This window comes from Corvus kubaryi, unplaced genomic scaffold (genome assembly GCF_017639235.1).
Source record: "Corvus kubaryi isolate FWS band 111438036 unplaced genomic scaffold, C.kubaryi_AGA036_p1.0 121, whole genome shotgun sequence".
Taxonomy (NCBI): domain Eukaryota; kingdom Metazoa; phylum Chordata; class Aves; order Passeriformes; family Corvidae; genus Corvus; species Corvus kubaryi.
Window position 1 is genome coordinate 104,058 of NW_024580656.1, and position 11,071 is coordinate 115,128.

Here is an 11,071-nt window from a genome sequence, read left to right on the forward strand (position 1 = left end):
GTCTAGGGGGGGGAATCTGTGTGTCTGTTTGGGGGGAGGGCAGGTGTCTGTCTGTCTGTCTGTCCGGCGGGGAAGGTGGCGGGGGGGGGCTTTGTTTGTTTGTCCATCCGGGGGGACAGTGAGAGGACTCTGCTTGCTGCGGGAGGTCCGTCTGTCTGTCCAAACGGCAGCACAGAGGGTCTGAGAGAGCAAAAGGGGGGAGTGTCCGTCTGTCTGTCCGGGGTGGGGGCAGCGCAGCGCCTTCACACCCCGCCCCCATCCTCAGCCCCTCCCGCATGAGCCTCCCCCGGGATGAGCTCCAAGGCCAAGCGGGTGCTGCCCACCCGCCCTGAGCCCCCCAGCGTGGAGCAGATCCTGGCCGACGTGCAGGGCGCTCCCCCGACCGACCCCGTCTTCGTCCTCCCCCCCGAGCCCCCCCAGGACCACGGCCCCGCTCCAGGTGAGCCCGCGGTGGGGAGAGAGGGGGGGCGTGGGGACACCCCCAGCCCCGCTGAGCCCCCGCTCTGCCCGCCAGGCTGCCCCGAGCCCGCGGCCGAGGAGCGGGAGCGGCTGTACCAGCAGGTCCGCTCCTACGTGGGCATGAACCAGCGGCTGCAGGAAGCCCGGGAGCAGCTGCGGGAGCGGCGCCGGGAGCTGGAGAGGGTCGGAGAGGCGCTGGATCGTCGGATCACGGAAATGAAGCAGAAGGTGTTCTGAGGGACTGCGGTGGGCGCCTCGGGACACCTCACGCTGTGGTTTCACCTTCCCAGAACCGTTTGCACTGGGAGGATCCGGATTTGCCAGGACAGCCCCGACTGTGCCACCCCAGTGACCTTCTCCCAAGGAACGCTGGGATCCGCCAGTCCAGCACAGCGGCACCTTCCCGGTGCTGGAACAAAGGCTTGCCCCCCTGAACTGGCTGCCATGTCCCCCGCGGGTGGCACGTCCTCTGTCCCCTACGACTTTTCCCTCTGGTACTTCCCTGAGGATGACCACGTCGCCTCCCGCATCGCGGAGCGCCTGAGGGAAGAGGGATTTCGGGGCTTCACCGAGCACCAGGACCAAGTGGCTGGGACGTCCGTCATCTCAACGGCCGTGGAGGCCATCGAGGCTAGCCGGGTGGCCATCCTGCTCCTCTCGGCCAAGTCCGTGGGCGACCGGTGGTGCCAGCGCGTGTCCCAGTGGAGCCTGTTCCGCAATATCCACCAGCGCGGCACCAAGGTGGTCCCCGTGTGCGTGGGGGTGACCAGAGCCGAGGTGCCCCCATTCCTGCAGCACCTCATCCCGCTGGAATACCAGAATGAGTTCTTCTTCCAGCGGCTCCTGGCCAGCCTGAGGTCCCACCCAGGGAGCAGGGCCAGGCGGGTCCCACCCAAGGGGACGAACTGAGGGACCACTGAGGGGGCTGGGTTGGGGGCCAGCACGGCCCCATGGTGTGACAACTGCCCTGTTTTGCTAATAAAGGTGGTGGGAATGGGTCACCCAGCACTGTGGGTTGTCATAAATCTCATAAACCCCCGTTTTTTGGCGAGCTGAAAGTGCCGCTTTCTGTCTGCAAAGAAGGGGCCGTGGGTGTTTCCCACCCCCACAGGTGTTACCTTGTGGGTGCTTCTTCCCCTTCCTGCCCCCCTGAGCGCGATCTGTGCCCCGCTGCTGCCCTGCTCCGCTGTCACATGCGACCTGGGGCTCCTCCAGCACCGCTCCAGCTCGGGACCAGCACCAGGAGACGTGGAGCAGGCAGGATGGGGGCGAGGGGCTGCCTGGGGCCGCTGCTGCTGCTGCTGCTGCTGCCGCCCCTCCCTTGGGGTGAGCACCGGGGCCATGGGTCCAGCGTGGCCAGCGGGGGCTCGGAGTCACTTGCCGGGGCGGTGGCAGGTGCTGGTGGGGACGGGACCTGGCTCCAGTCGTCGATCATCGGGGGACGCGAGGCCAAACCCCACTCCCGGCCCTATATGGCATCCCTCCAGTTCAGGAGGGTTCACATCTGCGGGGCAGCGCTGCTGCACCAGCGCTGGGCGCTGACGGCCGCGCACTGCCTGCGTCGGGGGTGAGTCCGGCATGGGTGTCCTGCCCGGGGAAGAGACCGGGCTCTGGGTGGGGCTCCGAGTGACCGGCACCGGGCTGACACCACTACCGGTGCGGAGCAGGTCGTGGGATGAGCTGGAGCTGGTGGTGGGGCTGCACAAATTGCGGGATAGCGGGGAGGACGTGCAGAGATTCCCCATCCGGGCTGCCTGTCCCCACCCCGGCTACGACGGAGATACGATGGAGAACGACCTGCTCCTGCTCCAGGTGGGGCTCGGGCCGGCCGCGGGGAAGGCTCCGAGGCGGGGCTGGAGCGGCGGCGGTGCCGGGAAGCGCTGCGGGGAAGGGGCGGGGGGTTCGCACGGTGTCGGCGCAGCTGCGCTCGCAGCCGGGGCGGGCGGCTCGGTGACATTTCCGCTTCTCACCCCCAAGAACTTTCACACCTGGGTGTCATCTCCCCGCTCCCACAGGCGCTGCACCGCCTCGGTGCTCCGCCTTCGATCCGCGGCCTTGGGGGGCTCGTCCTCCGCCCCCTCACCTGCGGCATGGGGATGCTCCCTCTCGACCCCTCCCCTGCGCGACTGGGGGCTCCCCTTTAGCCCCCACCCACGGCATTGGGGTGCTCCCCGCCAACCCCTCCGCCTGTGGGGGGAGATCTGACACGGCCCCCCGCCCGCAGCTGGAGGGGACGGTGACACTGAGCAGGACACGGGGTCTCATCTCGCTGCCGAGCCGGGAGCCAGCGCTGGGAGCGCGGTGCAGCCTGGCGGGCTGGGGGGTCCTGGACAGCGAGCGCCAGAAGCTGTCGCCCACCCTGCAGGAGCTGGAGGTGAAGGTGATGGACGCGCGGATGTGCAACAACAGCCGCTTCTGGAACGGCGGCATCGCCCGCACCATGATCTGCTTCCAGGGAGAGCACCGCGGCTCGGCACCCTCCAAGGTGAGGGTCTGGGGGTCCAAGGGCTATAAAGCTCTGCCCACCCCGAGCCCCGGTGCGGGTTGCGGGGGGCTGCGGGGAGGGTGTTCACCCTGAGCAGGTGAGATGTCCCCCTGGCCATGGTGGGGGTCCCTGTCCCCTGCTCGGGGTTCACTTTCCGGTGTCCCCCCCGCCCTCAGGGTGACTCGGGGGGCCCGTTGGTGTGCGGGAGGCGGCCGGCAGTGGCCGGCGTGATGTCCTTCAGCAGCCGGGACGCCACTGACCTTTTCAAGCCGCCAGTGGCCACCTCGACCGTGAAGTACAAGAAATGGATCCAGAAAACTCTGCGGAGGGGCTGCCCCCAGGGATAGACAGAACACCCCTTCCTATTTACACAGGTTGGCTTTTAATTGGGAATACTGTCCAGAGTCTGGTAAAATAACATCCTTAGTACATAGATACAGTGACGGGGAGCGGAGCTTGGCAGGATTGTCCATGGAGGAGGGGGAGGGCAGTGGCTCGGACCCCGGGAGGTGATGCTGGCCCTCCTGCCACCCCTGTGCTCCCTTACAGCACTTGGGAGTGCTGCTCCTGGGATTTTCCACCTTTTCCTTCAGTGCCGGCCGCTGCCAGGGCAGGGGGGCTCCAGTGGGCACTGGGGTGTGCCCGTCCCCACAACCCCAGTGAACATCCTTGGGGACACCCTGCATTTCCCCACGGTCCTGGTGTCTCCCTGTCCCCACTGTATGTCCCCAGTGCAACAACCCAGAGCCCCTCACTGTGTCCCCACAGCCGCCCAGGTGTGTCCCCTGCACATGTCCCCATAGCCCTGTGTCTGTCCCTGCACCCCCCAGCACAAAGGTGGCCCCACCCGAAGCAGGTAGTGATGGTGGGAGGACGGGGAGGTATCCATGGGGTCTGGGACCACCTGGATTGGGGGTCCCTCTGAAGCCCATCCCGCTCCCAGGGGCCGAGGCACTTCCCACACACCCCAGTCTCAGCACCTGGGCCCGGCTGGCAGCAGAAGTGGGGGTGTCCCCGGGGTTTTGGGGCCGGGAGGCCCCGTGCTCGTGGGCGTAATCCAGTCCTGGATGGATTCGTGTCCACATCCACAAGGACACACCGGCATCCTGGCTGTGAGCCGAGGCTCTTCTGCCCCAGGGGTGGGAGGCTGGGGGGCTGCGGATGAAGGTGAAGGACCCCAGACCCTTTCCTGGGGGTTGGGGCATCCCGGTGCTGGCTTAGCACCCTGTCCCCTCCCAGGGCAGCCCCCCAGCCTGGTGACAGCACCATGTGAGCAGCCCCCGGGATGAGCCCATCAGGACCCTGGCCACCCCTGTGAGCCCCTGCCCAGCTCCTCCTGCACCATTTCCACCTGCCACCACCTCGGACCGGCACAGGTCACCCAGCAGCAATCAGGAGCCTCCAGCAGCACAAACGGGGGTCCTGGCCCCCATCTCCCCCTCCAAAGCCTCTCTCCTGAGTCCCTTCCGCTGTTAATAAACGAGCTGCGATCGCTGGCAGAGCCAGAGTTGGTGCCAGACAAGCTGGAGCGTGTGGGGTTTTCCCGGTACCAGGGTGGGCTGTGTCAGCTTCCTGGCATGTGGGATCAGGCTCTGGTTCAACCCCTGGGTGAGCGGGATGGGAGCACGCGGGGACACGGCCCCACCTCAGCTTGTCCCTGGATGTCCATCAGCACCAGGAGATGGTCCATGAGAATCGCCCCAGCTTGGGGTGTCAGACCCGGCACGTTCCCAGTTCTGTCCAGTCCTTGCCGCTGGCAATCGTGATGCTTCAGCACAGCAAGACCCCAGCCGGGGCCAGCAGCGGGTTGGGGTGACTCATTGGTCCCCAGCTGTCCCAAATCCCCATGTGTGCCCCCAGCACAGTCCTGGCCAGCTCCCGCGAGGCTGGAGGTGTCGCAGGACCCTCACTGGGGCATCATCAAGCTTGGATTTTCTCCACCGCCTTGTCGGCCACCGCCGTCACCGCCATGGGGCTGGGGACGTAGTTGAAGGGGGTGACACGGGCGGCTTTGCTGGGGGAGCCGTGCCGGCTGGCGGGGAAGGTCCCGGCGGGCGCATCGTGGCCGAAGGAGATGGGCAGGGCGGCCTTGGCGGGCGCGGGGGCTTCGCCATCACCGGTGACGCGGGGGTGCGGGGGTCCGTCGCGGGTCTCCAGCGTGGGAGAGGTGCTGGAGTTGGTCTTGGAGGTGGCGAAGTCCTCGGTCTGCACCACGGCGTCGCTGGTCTTCCTGGGCGTGCCGGGGGTACCGAGGGTGCCGGGGGGCTCCTCGTCACCGGAGCCCGCCAGCGGCAGCGCGGAGGAGGGCAGCGTGCTCTTGAGGATGTGCGGGATGTCCTCGTCCCGGATCCTCCGCCACGTGCCCTTCATCATCGCCACCGGCGGCTTCCCCGGCGGCCCCCCGGGAGCCGGCTCGTTCTGCCGCCGCCGCGCCGCCGCCTCGGAGCGCACGGAGGACGGGCTGGCCGCCCGCCGCGCCACGCTGATGTTGGGCGAGGACGAGTAGCGCTTGAAGGGCTCGGCCGCGGGCGCGCTAGTCTTCACCGGCAGCCGGGACGGGCTCTCGGAGCTGGTCCGGCGCGGCGGCTTGACCCCGGCCGTGGCTTTGCCGCCGGGCTGGGCTCTGGGGATGAGCGGCCGCTGGCCTGGGCTCGCCGGTTTGGCCGCCTTGAGCTCGTCGCAGCGGGAGGAGCAGAGGAACACGGCCGGGAGCGCGGCTCCGCGGCTGCGCTGGGGGGAGCCCCGGCGGGGCAGCGAGGTGGCCGGTGGCGCCGGGGACAGGTCGGAGCGGTGCCGCAGCAGCAGGCTCGAGGATTCCTTGATGAAGGTGAGCTGGCGCAGGAAGCCGGAGCGGTCCGAGTCGCTCCCGCTGGAGCGGGCAGATGACATCCGCACCAGGTTGAGCCGGCTGCCCCCCGGCCCCCCGGGCCGAGCCTTGGAGCCATCGACCTGCTCCTCCAGCACCGGCATGGCCCCCCGGCCCGGCAGCACCTTCCTGCTGGGCTTCTGCATGAAGGGAATGCGCACGGGCGATTTCTGCGTCTTGGACTGCCTGGGAGCCGGGGATTTGGGGGCCGGGGCTCTGGCCGGGGGTCCCGGCGGGGAGGAGGAGCCGCCCGCCTTGCCCGCGGCCGGGCCGCCCATTTTGTTGACCTGGGAGGGCGACGGCAGCTTCTTGGGGGCGTGCTGGGAGGGCGTGGAGGTGCGGGACGAGCCCGAGGAGGGGGGGCCTTTGCCGATGCGGGCGGGCGGGGTCGTGCTCCTCTTGGGCAGCGCCAGGTCCCCGGTCTCGGGGGGTTTGCCCAGCCGGTGCAGGCTCCGCGAGCGCTGCTGGCTCAGAGAGAGGTTCTTGGCCGGCCGTGCCTCAGGCTTGGCCGCGGGGGTCTTCTTCGGGGTGGCCCGTGGGCTGGGGGCATCTTTGGCCAGGCTGGGCATGTAGATGACGGTCCTGCCGCGGAACACCACGGGCAGGTTGGGCACCGGCTTGGCGGGCGCCGGGCTCCGCTCCGGCCTGGCGCTGGCACGGCCGGCGGGACGGGCACCGGCCGCCTCCTTCCGCTCCGGCCGGCCCTTGCTGTGCTCCCTCCTCGCCGTGTCCCGGCCGGAAGCGCTGCCGGGCCGCTGCTTCTCCTGCCTGCCCAGGGAGAGCTGCAGCGTGGAGCCCACCGAGAGCCCCGACATGAAGGACAGGATGGAGTCGGACTCGGAGGAAGGCTCCCGTGACAGGGAGGCGGCAGCCTGGTGCAGCCAGGTGACGATGGAGTTGGCTCCCTCCTGGATGGCTTGCCACTCCACGCTGTCCAGGTCGGAGCCGCGGTCGGAGCCGGCCTCCTCCTCGGGGTGATGCCTGGCCTCGGCTTTCCGCTCCCTCCCGCCAGGGCCCGGCGGCTTCTGCTTTCTCTCCACTAGCCTGCGGCGAGCCGTGGGCCGCCGGCGTTTGGGCATGGCCGAGCCGATGCATTTCTGCAGCAGATCATCCTCCGAATTGAGGCTGGGGGAGCTGGGCGAGCCCCCCTGCGCCTGCCCCACCGCGGCCGACCGCGGCCAGGTGGCTTTGCCGCAGGGCTGGCCCCGCTCCTCGCCCTCGGAGAGGTTGGCGTCGCTCAGGGAGCTCATGGAGGAGCTCAGGGAGTAGCACGGTGGCGTCTCGTCGGCGATGAGGTTGTTTTGAGGCTTCGTCTTTGCCGGACGGGGACCGGGCTCGGGGTCCTTGTGGGGGACGGAGCCTCCCCAGCGCTCCCTGCGCGGCGCCCGGCCGGGCTGGGCTTTGCTGCTGGAACCATCCCTGCCTGCCTCGGGCAGCTCGTCCAAATCCGGATCGTAGAAGCAGTAGACGGCTTCCTCCGTCGGCGTGGTGTGGCACAGCGACTGGAACACCACCCCGTCCTCCAGGGCGTCATCCTTCCTCCCGGGGGCACCGCTGGCCCGGCCCACCCCCAGCTCCAGGCTGGCTGTGCCCTTCGGGAGGGTCTGGCCCCGCTTCCCCTCGCTGCGGCCCGGCCCCGCTTTGCCCTTTCCGGCAGAGCTGAGCCGGGCGGGCGCCGAGCTGCCGGAGGCGGCCCTGCGGGCCGGGATGGTGCCAGGCTCGCGGCGCCGCTCGGGCAGGGGGTGTTCGACCTCCTCGCCCGCCGGGTACCGCAGGGTCTCGTCGCTCAGCGAGGCGGCGCTGGAGAAGTTCACGGGGGTCCCGTCGGCCGAGTCGGTGAAGGAGTCGTCGTCCTTGAAGAGGTCGCGAGCGGTGGCTCGCAGGTGCTTGGGCACACCGGGGTGGGCGTGGGCCGGCACCAGCATGTACACGGGGACGTGTACTGGCTTCTTGGTCTGCGGGTGCAGCACCTGGCCGGACAGCAGCGAGGTCTTGACCTTGCGGAAGCGGGAGGGCATGGCCGAGCTGATGCACTCCTTGAGGATCTCGATGTCGTCGTCGTCGGGGGGCTCGGGGCGCTCGGCCCTTCGCCGGCCGTCCAGGTACCGCTCCTCCCGCCGCTCCTCCCGCTTCTCGTGGGCTGCGAAGTTCAGGCTGTTCTTCTCTGGGAAGGTGGGGATCAGCTTGAGCTCCACGTCCTTCTGGACGTAGTGCTCGTGGAGGGGCAGGGCGCTCAGGCTGGAGGCGCACGAGAAGTTCTCGTTGGGTTTCTCCACCGTGAAGTAGACCATGGAGTCCAGGTCCTGGGGCAGCTGGAAGCGTTCCTTGAAGTCAGTGATCTCCATGAACTTCTTGACGTTGTTCTCCCACTGGATGTTGAACTGGCTGGTCTCCTTCTCTGGCTGGCAGCCCAGCTCGAAGAGGGGAGTCTTGCTGCGGCTGGGGGGCATGGTCTGCCCAGGGCTGTCGGGCAGCTCGCTGGGGCTGATGGTGCCGCTGATCATTTCACTGCACGGGTCGCTCTGGATGGAGCTGGCGATGGAGGGGCTCTCGAAGCTGCCCAGGGAGCTGACGGAGCTGCAGCGGCTCATCACCAGCGGCGTCTCCTGGATGTAGTTCTCCGAGGAGCTGGAGGGTGTCAGGTCCTCCTGGCGCGAGGGCGAGGCCTCCCGCAGGAAAACCTTGTCACGCTTCGGGAAGGGGATGGAGATGGGCTGGGAGATCCCCACCGGCGTGGTGGGACCAGGATCCACCACCTTCTCCTTCTCCTGCCTCCCGCCCTCCCCTTCTGCGTCCCCTTCCTCCATCTCCAGGATCTCCAGGGAGGAGTCACTATCCAGGTCATTCTCGCTGTGGCTCTGCCCATCCAGCACGTTGTCTGCTGAGGAGAGGGAGGACAGGGAGCTGCACCGGGAGAAGCAGATCGGGGTGTCCTCCACCGAGTACTTCTGCACCGACTCCTGCTCTGCTGAGACCGGTGGCTGGGCCGGCAGCTTCTCTGGGATCTTGCTCAGGGGCTCGGCCGCCTGCAGCAGCGCCGGGGAAAGCCAGGCTTGCTTCCTGCCCAGGAGGGACGGCTGGTGGCCGGCGGCCGCGCTGCTCTTGGCCAGGGTCTCGAGCATGGGGACGTGCTGGTAGGACGGAGAGAGCTTGATGGTGCGAACATGGGGGTCGGTGGGTGGCTTGGTGCCCACCTCCTTCTTCCACTCCGTCTCCTTCTCTGGCATCTTGGGGCTGGGGAAAGTCACCGTCTTCTTGGCCCGTTCGGGCAGGTCCCGCTGCTCCGGTTTGTCTGGCTCGGCTGGATCCCGCGCGGGGGGCTCGACCCGCTCCGGTTTGCCCAGGATGCTCTTGAGGTCGAGCCGGCTGGGCCGCTTCTGGTAACGCTGCAGCTCGTCACGATAGTCCAGGAAGGCGGCCCTGGGGCAGGGCTTCATGTGCTCCTTGGTGCAGTAGCCGTCGCTGGTGCTGCCGCTGTTGAGGCTGTCGGTGGACAGGCTGGTGTAGGCCGTCTTCAGCCGCAGCAGGGTGTGTGCCCGGCTCAGGCTCTCCCGCTTGGCAAAGCCACCGGCATCCGACAGCCGGCACGGTGAGCAGGACTGGGCGCGCGCCTCGTGCCCCTCCTCGGGGCCGTACTGCCAGTCCAGGCAGTGGTCCTCGGAGCTGAGGCTGAAGCTGTCGTCCGAGGAGTTGTGCATGGTGGAGATGTCCTCCACCAGCTTGTCAATCTTGGCCACCGTGCTGGAGATCTTGTTGGCCAACTTCTCGGCGGCCAGCGAGACGTCGTCCTCCGGCAGCGGTGGCTTCTTGGGCTCGGCCGTCTTCCCGCTGCCGTCCTTCTCCGGCTCTGGGCAGTGCCGCTGCGCCAGCGCCCGCGGCAGCGCCTGGCCCTGCAGGAAGGAGGAGTTGAGGAACATGGAGAGGACGGAGGCGCTGGCCGTCTCCACGCCGGTGGAGACGTTGGGCACCTCATCGTCGTCGAAGCAGCCGGAGTCGGAGGCGTAGTCCTTCACCAGGCTCTCCATGTGCCGCATCGGCTTCTTGGCGCTCTGGCCCTTCAGGCTCTGCTTCTCCATGGTGTCAAAGGTCTCCGCCAGGTGTTTGGCGTCCAGCTCGGCCTCCAGCGCCTTCTGCTTGCGCATGTAGAGCGAGGGCATGCAGGAGCCTGGCGACACCACGGCCGCATCCTTGTACTTGGGGGGCCGGTTGGTGAGGAGGTTGCGCAGCGCGGCTGCACTGCCCATGGCGATCATCTTGTGCTTGGAGTGGATGAGGTTGCGGAGCATGCTGACCGCCCCCAGGTCCCACAGCAGCTCCTGGTCGCGGGGGCTGCGGGCGGACAGGTTCCAGAGGGTGCCGCAGGCGTTGCTGACGATGGTCAGGCTGTGCGAGCGCAGGTGCTGCAGCAGCGTCTGCAGGCAGTTGTGGTCCCGGAGCACCTGCCTGCGGGACAGAGGGGACCCCACAGCCGTCAGGATGGTCCTGGACCCCTCCCCAACCCCTTTGTGGGGTCTGCAGTGCCCCCACAGCTGCCCAGCTGTGACATTGCTCCCTTGGGGTCAGCAGTGCCCCCTGATCCTGCAGCACCCCCAGCCATGGTATCCCCCCAACACCATCCATGGTGCCCAGGGTCCCCCATCTCCATCCCCATCCTACCCACAGCCATGGCATCCCATAACACTATCCCTGGGGTCCGTGGAGCCTAGGGTCCCCCATTTCCATCCTACCCCCAGCCCTGGCATCCCCCAATGCCATCCTGGGGTCCATGGAGCCCTGGGTCCCCCAGGTGCATCCCCACCCCACCATGCTCCTCACCTGTAATCCTCCCGTGTGGCGACAAGGCTGGAGACGTTCCTGAGGATGCCGCCGCCGCTCTCGATGATGGCCAGGGAGTTGCTCTGGCACTTGTATGTGAGGGTGCTGACCAGGAAGCCCAGGGCCCCCTCCACCCCGCAGATGGCCGCCTTGTTCTCCGTGCTGTGCGCTGAGAGGTTCCACAGCGCGCTCAGGACGCTCTTCAGCGTCGACTCCTGTGCCAGGAGGGGACACACAGCCCCGTCAGCCCTGTCCAGCCACCCTGTGCCCACTGTCACTCACCCCAGGGTGGACACACAGCCCCGTCAGCCCTGTCCGGTCACCCTGTGCCCACTGCCACCCACCCCAGGGTGGACACACAGCTCTGTCAGCCCTGTCCAGCCACCCTGTGCCCACTGCCACCCACCCCAGGGTGGACACACAGCCCCGTCAGCCCTGTCCGGTCA

At 68.2% G+C, this 11,071-nt stretch overlaps 3 protein-coding genes across 10 annotated transcripts in view; 2 read left to right on the top strand and 1 right to left on the bottom strand.

Annotated features, from left to right (window-relative positions):
- CUNH19orf25 (chromosome unknown C19orf25 homolog) overlaps positions 1 to 1,464 on the top strand; it is a 1,827-nt gene extending 363 nt beyond the window's left edge. For all 6 annotated transcript variants that reach the window (XM_042031719.1, XM_042031957.1, XM_042032047.1 and 3 more), the window contains exons 2-3: positions 266 to 439; positions 515 to 1,464. In XM_042031719.1, coding sequence (XP_041887653.1) covers positions 292 to 439; positions 515 to 696 — 330 coding nt within the window. In that variant the 5' untranslated portion in view covers positions 266 to 291 and the 3' untranslated portion in view covers positions 697 to 1,464. The remainder of the gene's footprint in view (positions 1 to 265; positions 440 to 514) is intronic.
- A 143-nt stretch (positions 1,465 to 1,607) lies between these two features.
- Positions 1,608 to 4,445, top strand: LOC121666062 (granzyme M-like). The gene is made up of 5 exons (XM_042031136.1): positions 1,608 to 2,026; positions 2,127 to 2,271; positions 2,684 to 2,944; positions 3,121 to 3,318; positions 4,184 to 4,445. Exons 1-4 carry the CDS (start codon positions 1,653 to 1,655, stop codon positions 3,289 to 3,291), a joined length of 951 nt encoding a protein of 316 aa, XP_041887070.1. The 5' UTR covers positions 1,608 to 1,652; the 3' UTR covers positions 3,292 to 3,318; positions 4,184 to 4,445.
- APC2 (APC regulator of WNT signaling pathway 2) overlaps positions 3,304 to 11,071 on the bottom strand; it is a 15,577-nt gene continuing 7,809 nt past the window's right edge. For all 3 annotated transcript variants that reach the window (XM_042030557.1, XM_042030461.1, XM_042030642.1), the window contains exons 14-15: positions 10,626 to 10,840; positions 3,304 to 10,253 (exon numbers count right to left, since the gene is read on the bottom strand). In XM_042030557.1, the coding sequence (XP_041886491.1) occupies positions 4,865 to 10,253; positions 10,626 to 10,840 (5,604 nt within the window). In that variant the 3' untranslated portion in view covers positions 3,304 to 4,864. The remainder of the gene's footprint in view (positions 10,254 to 10,625; positions 10,841 to 11,071) is intronic.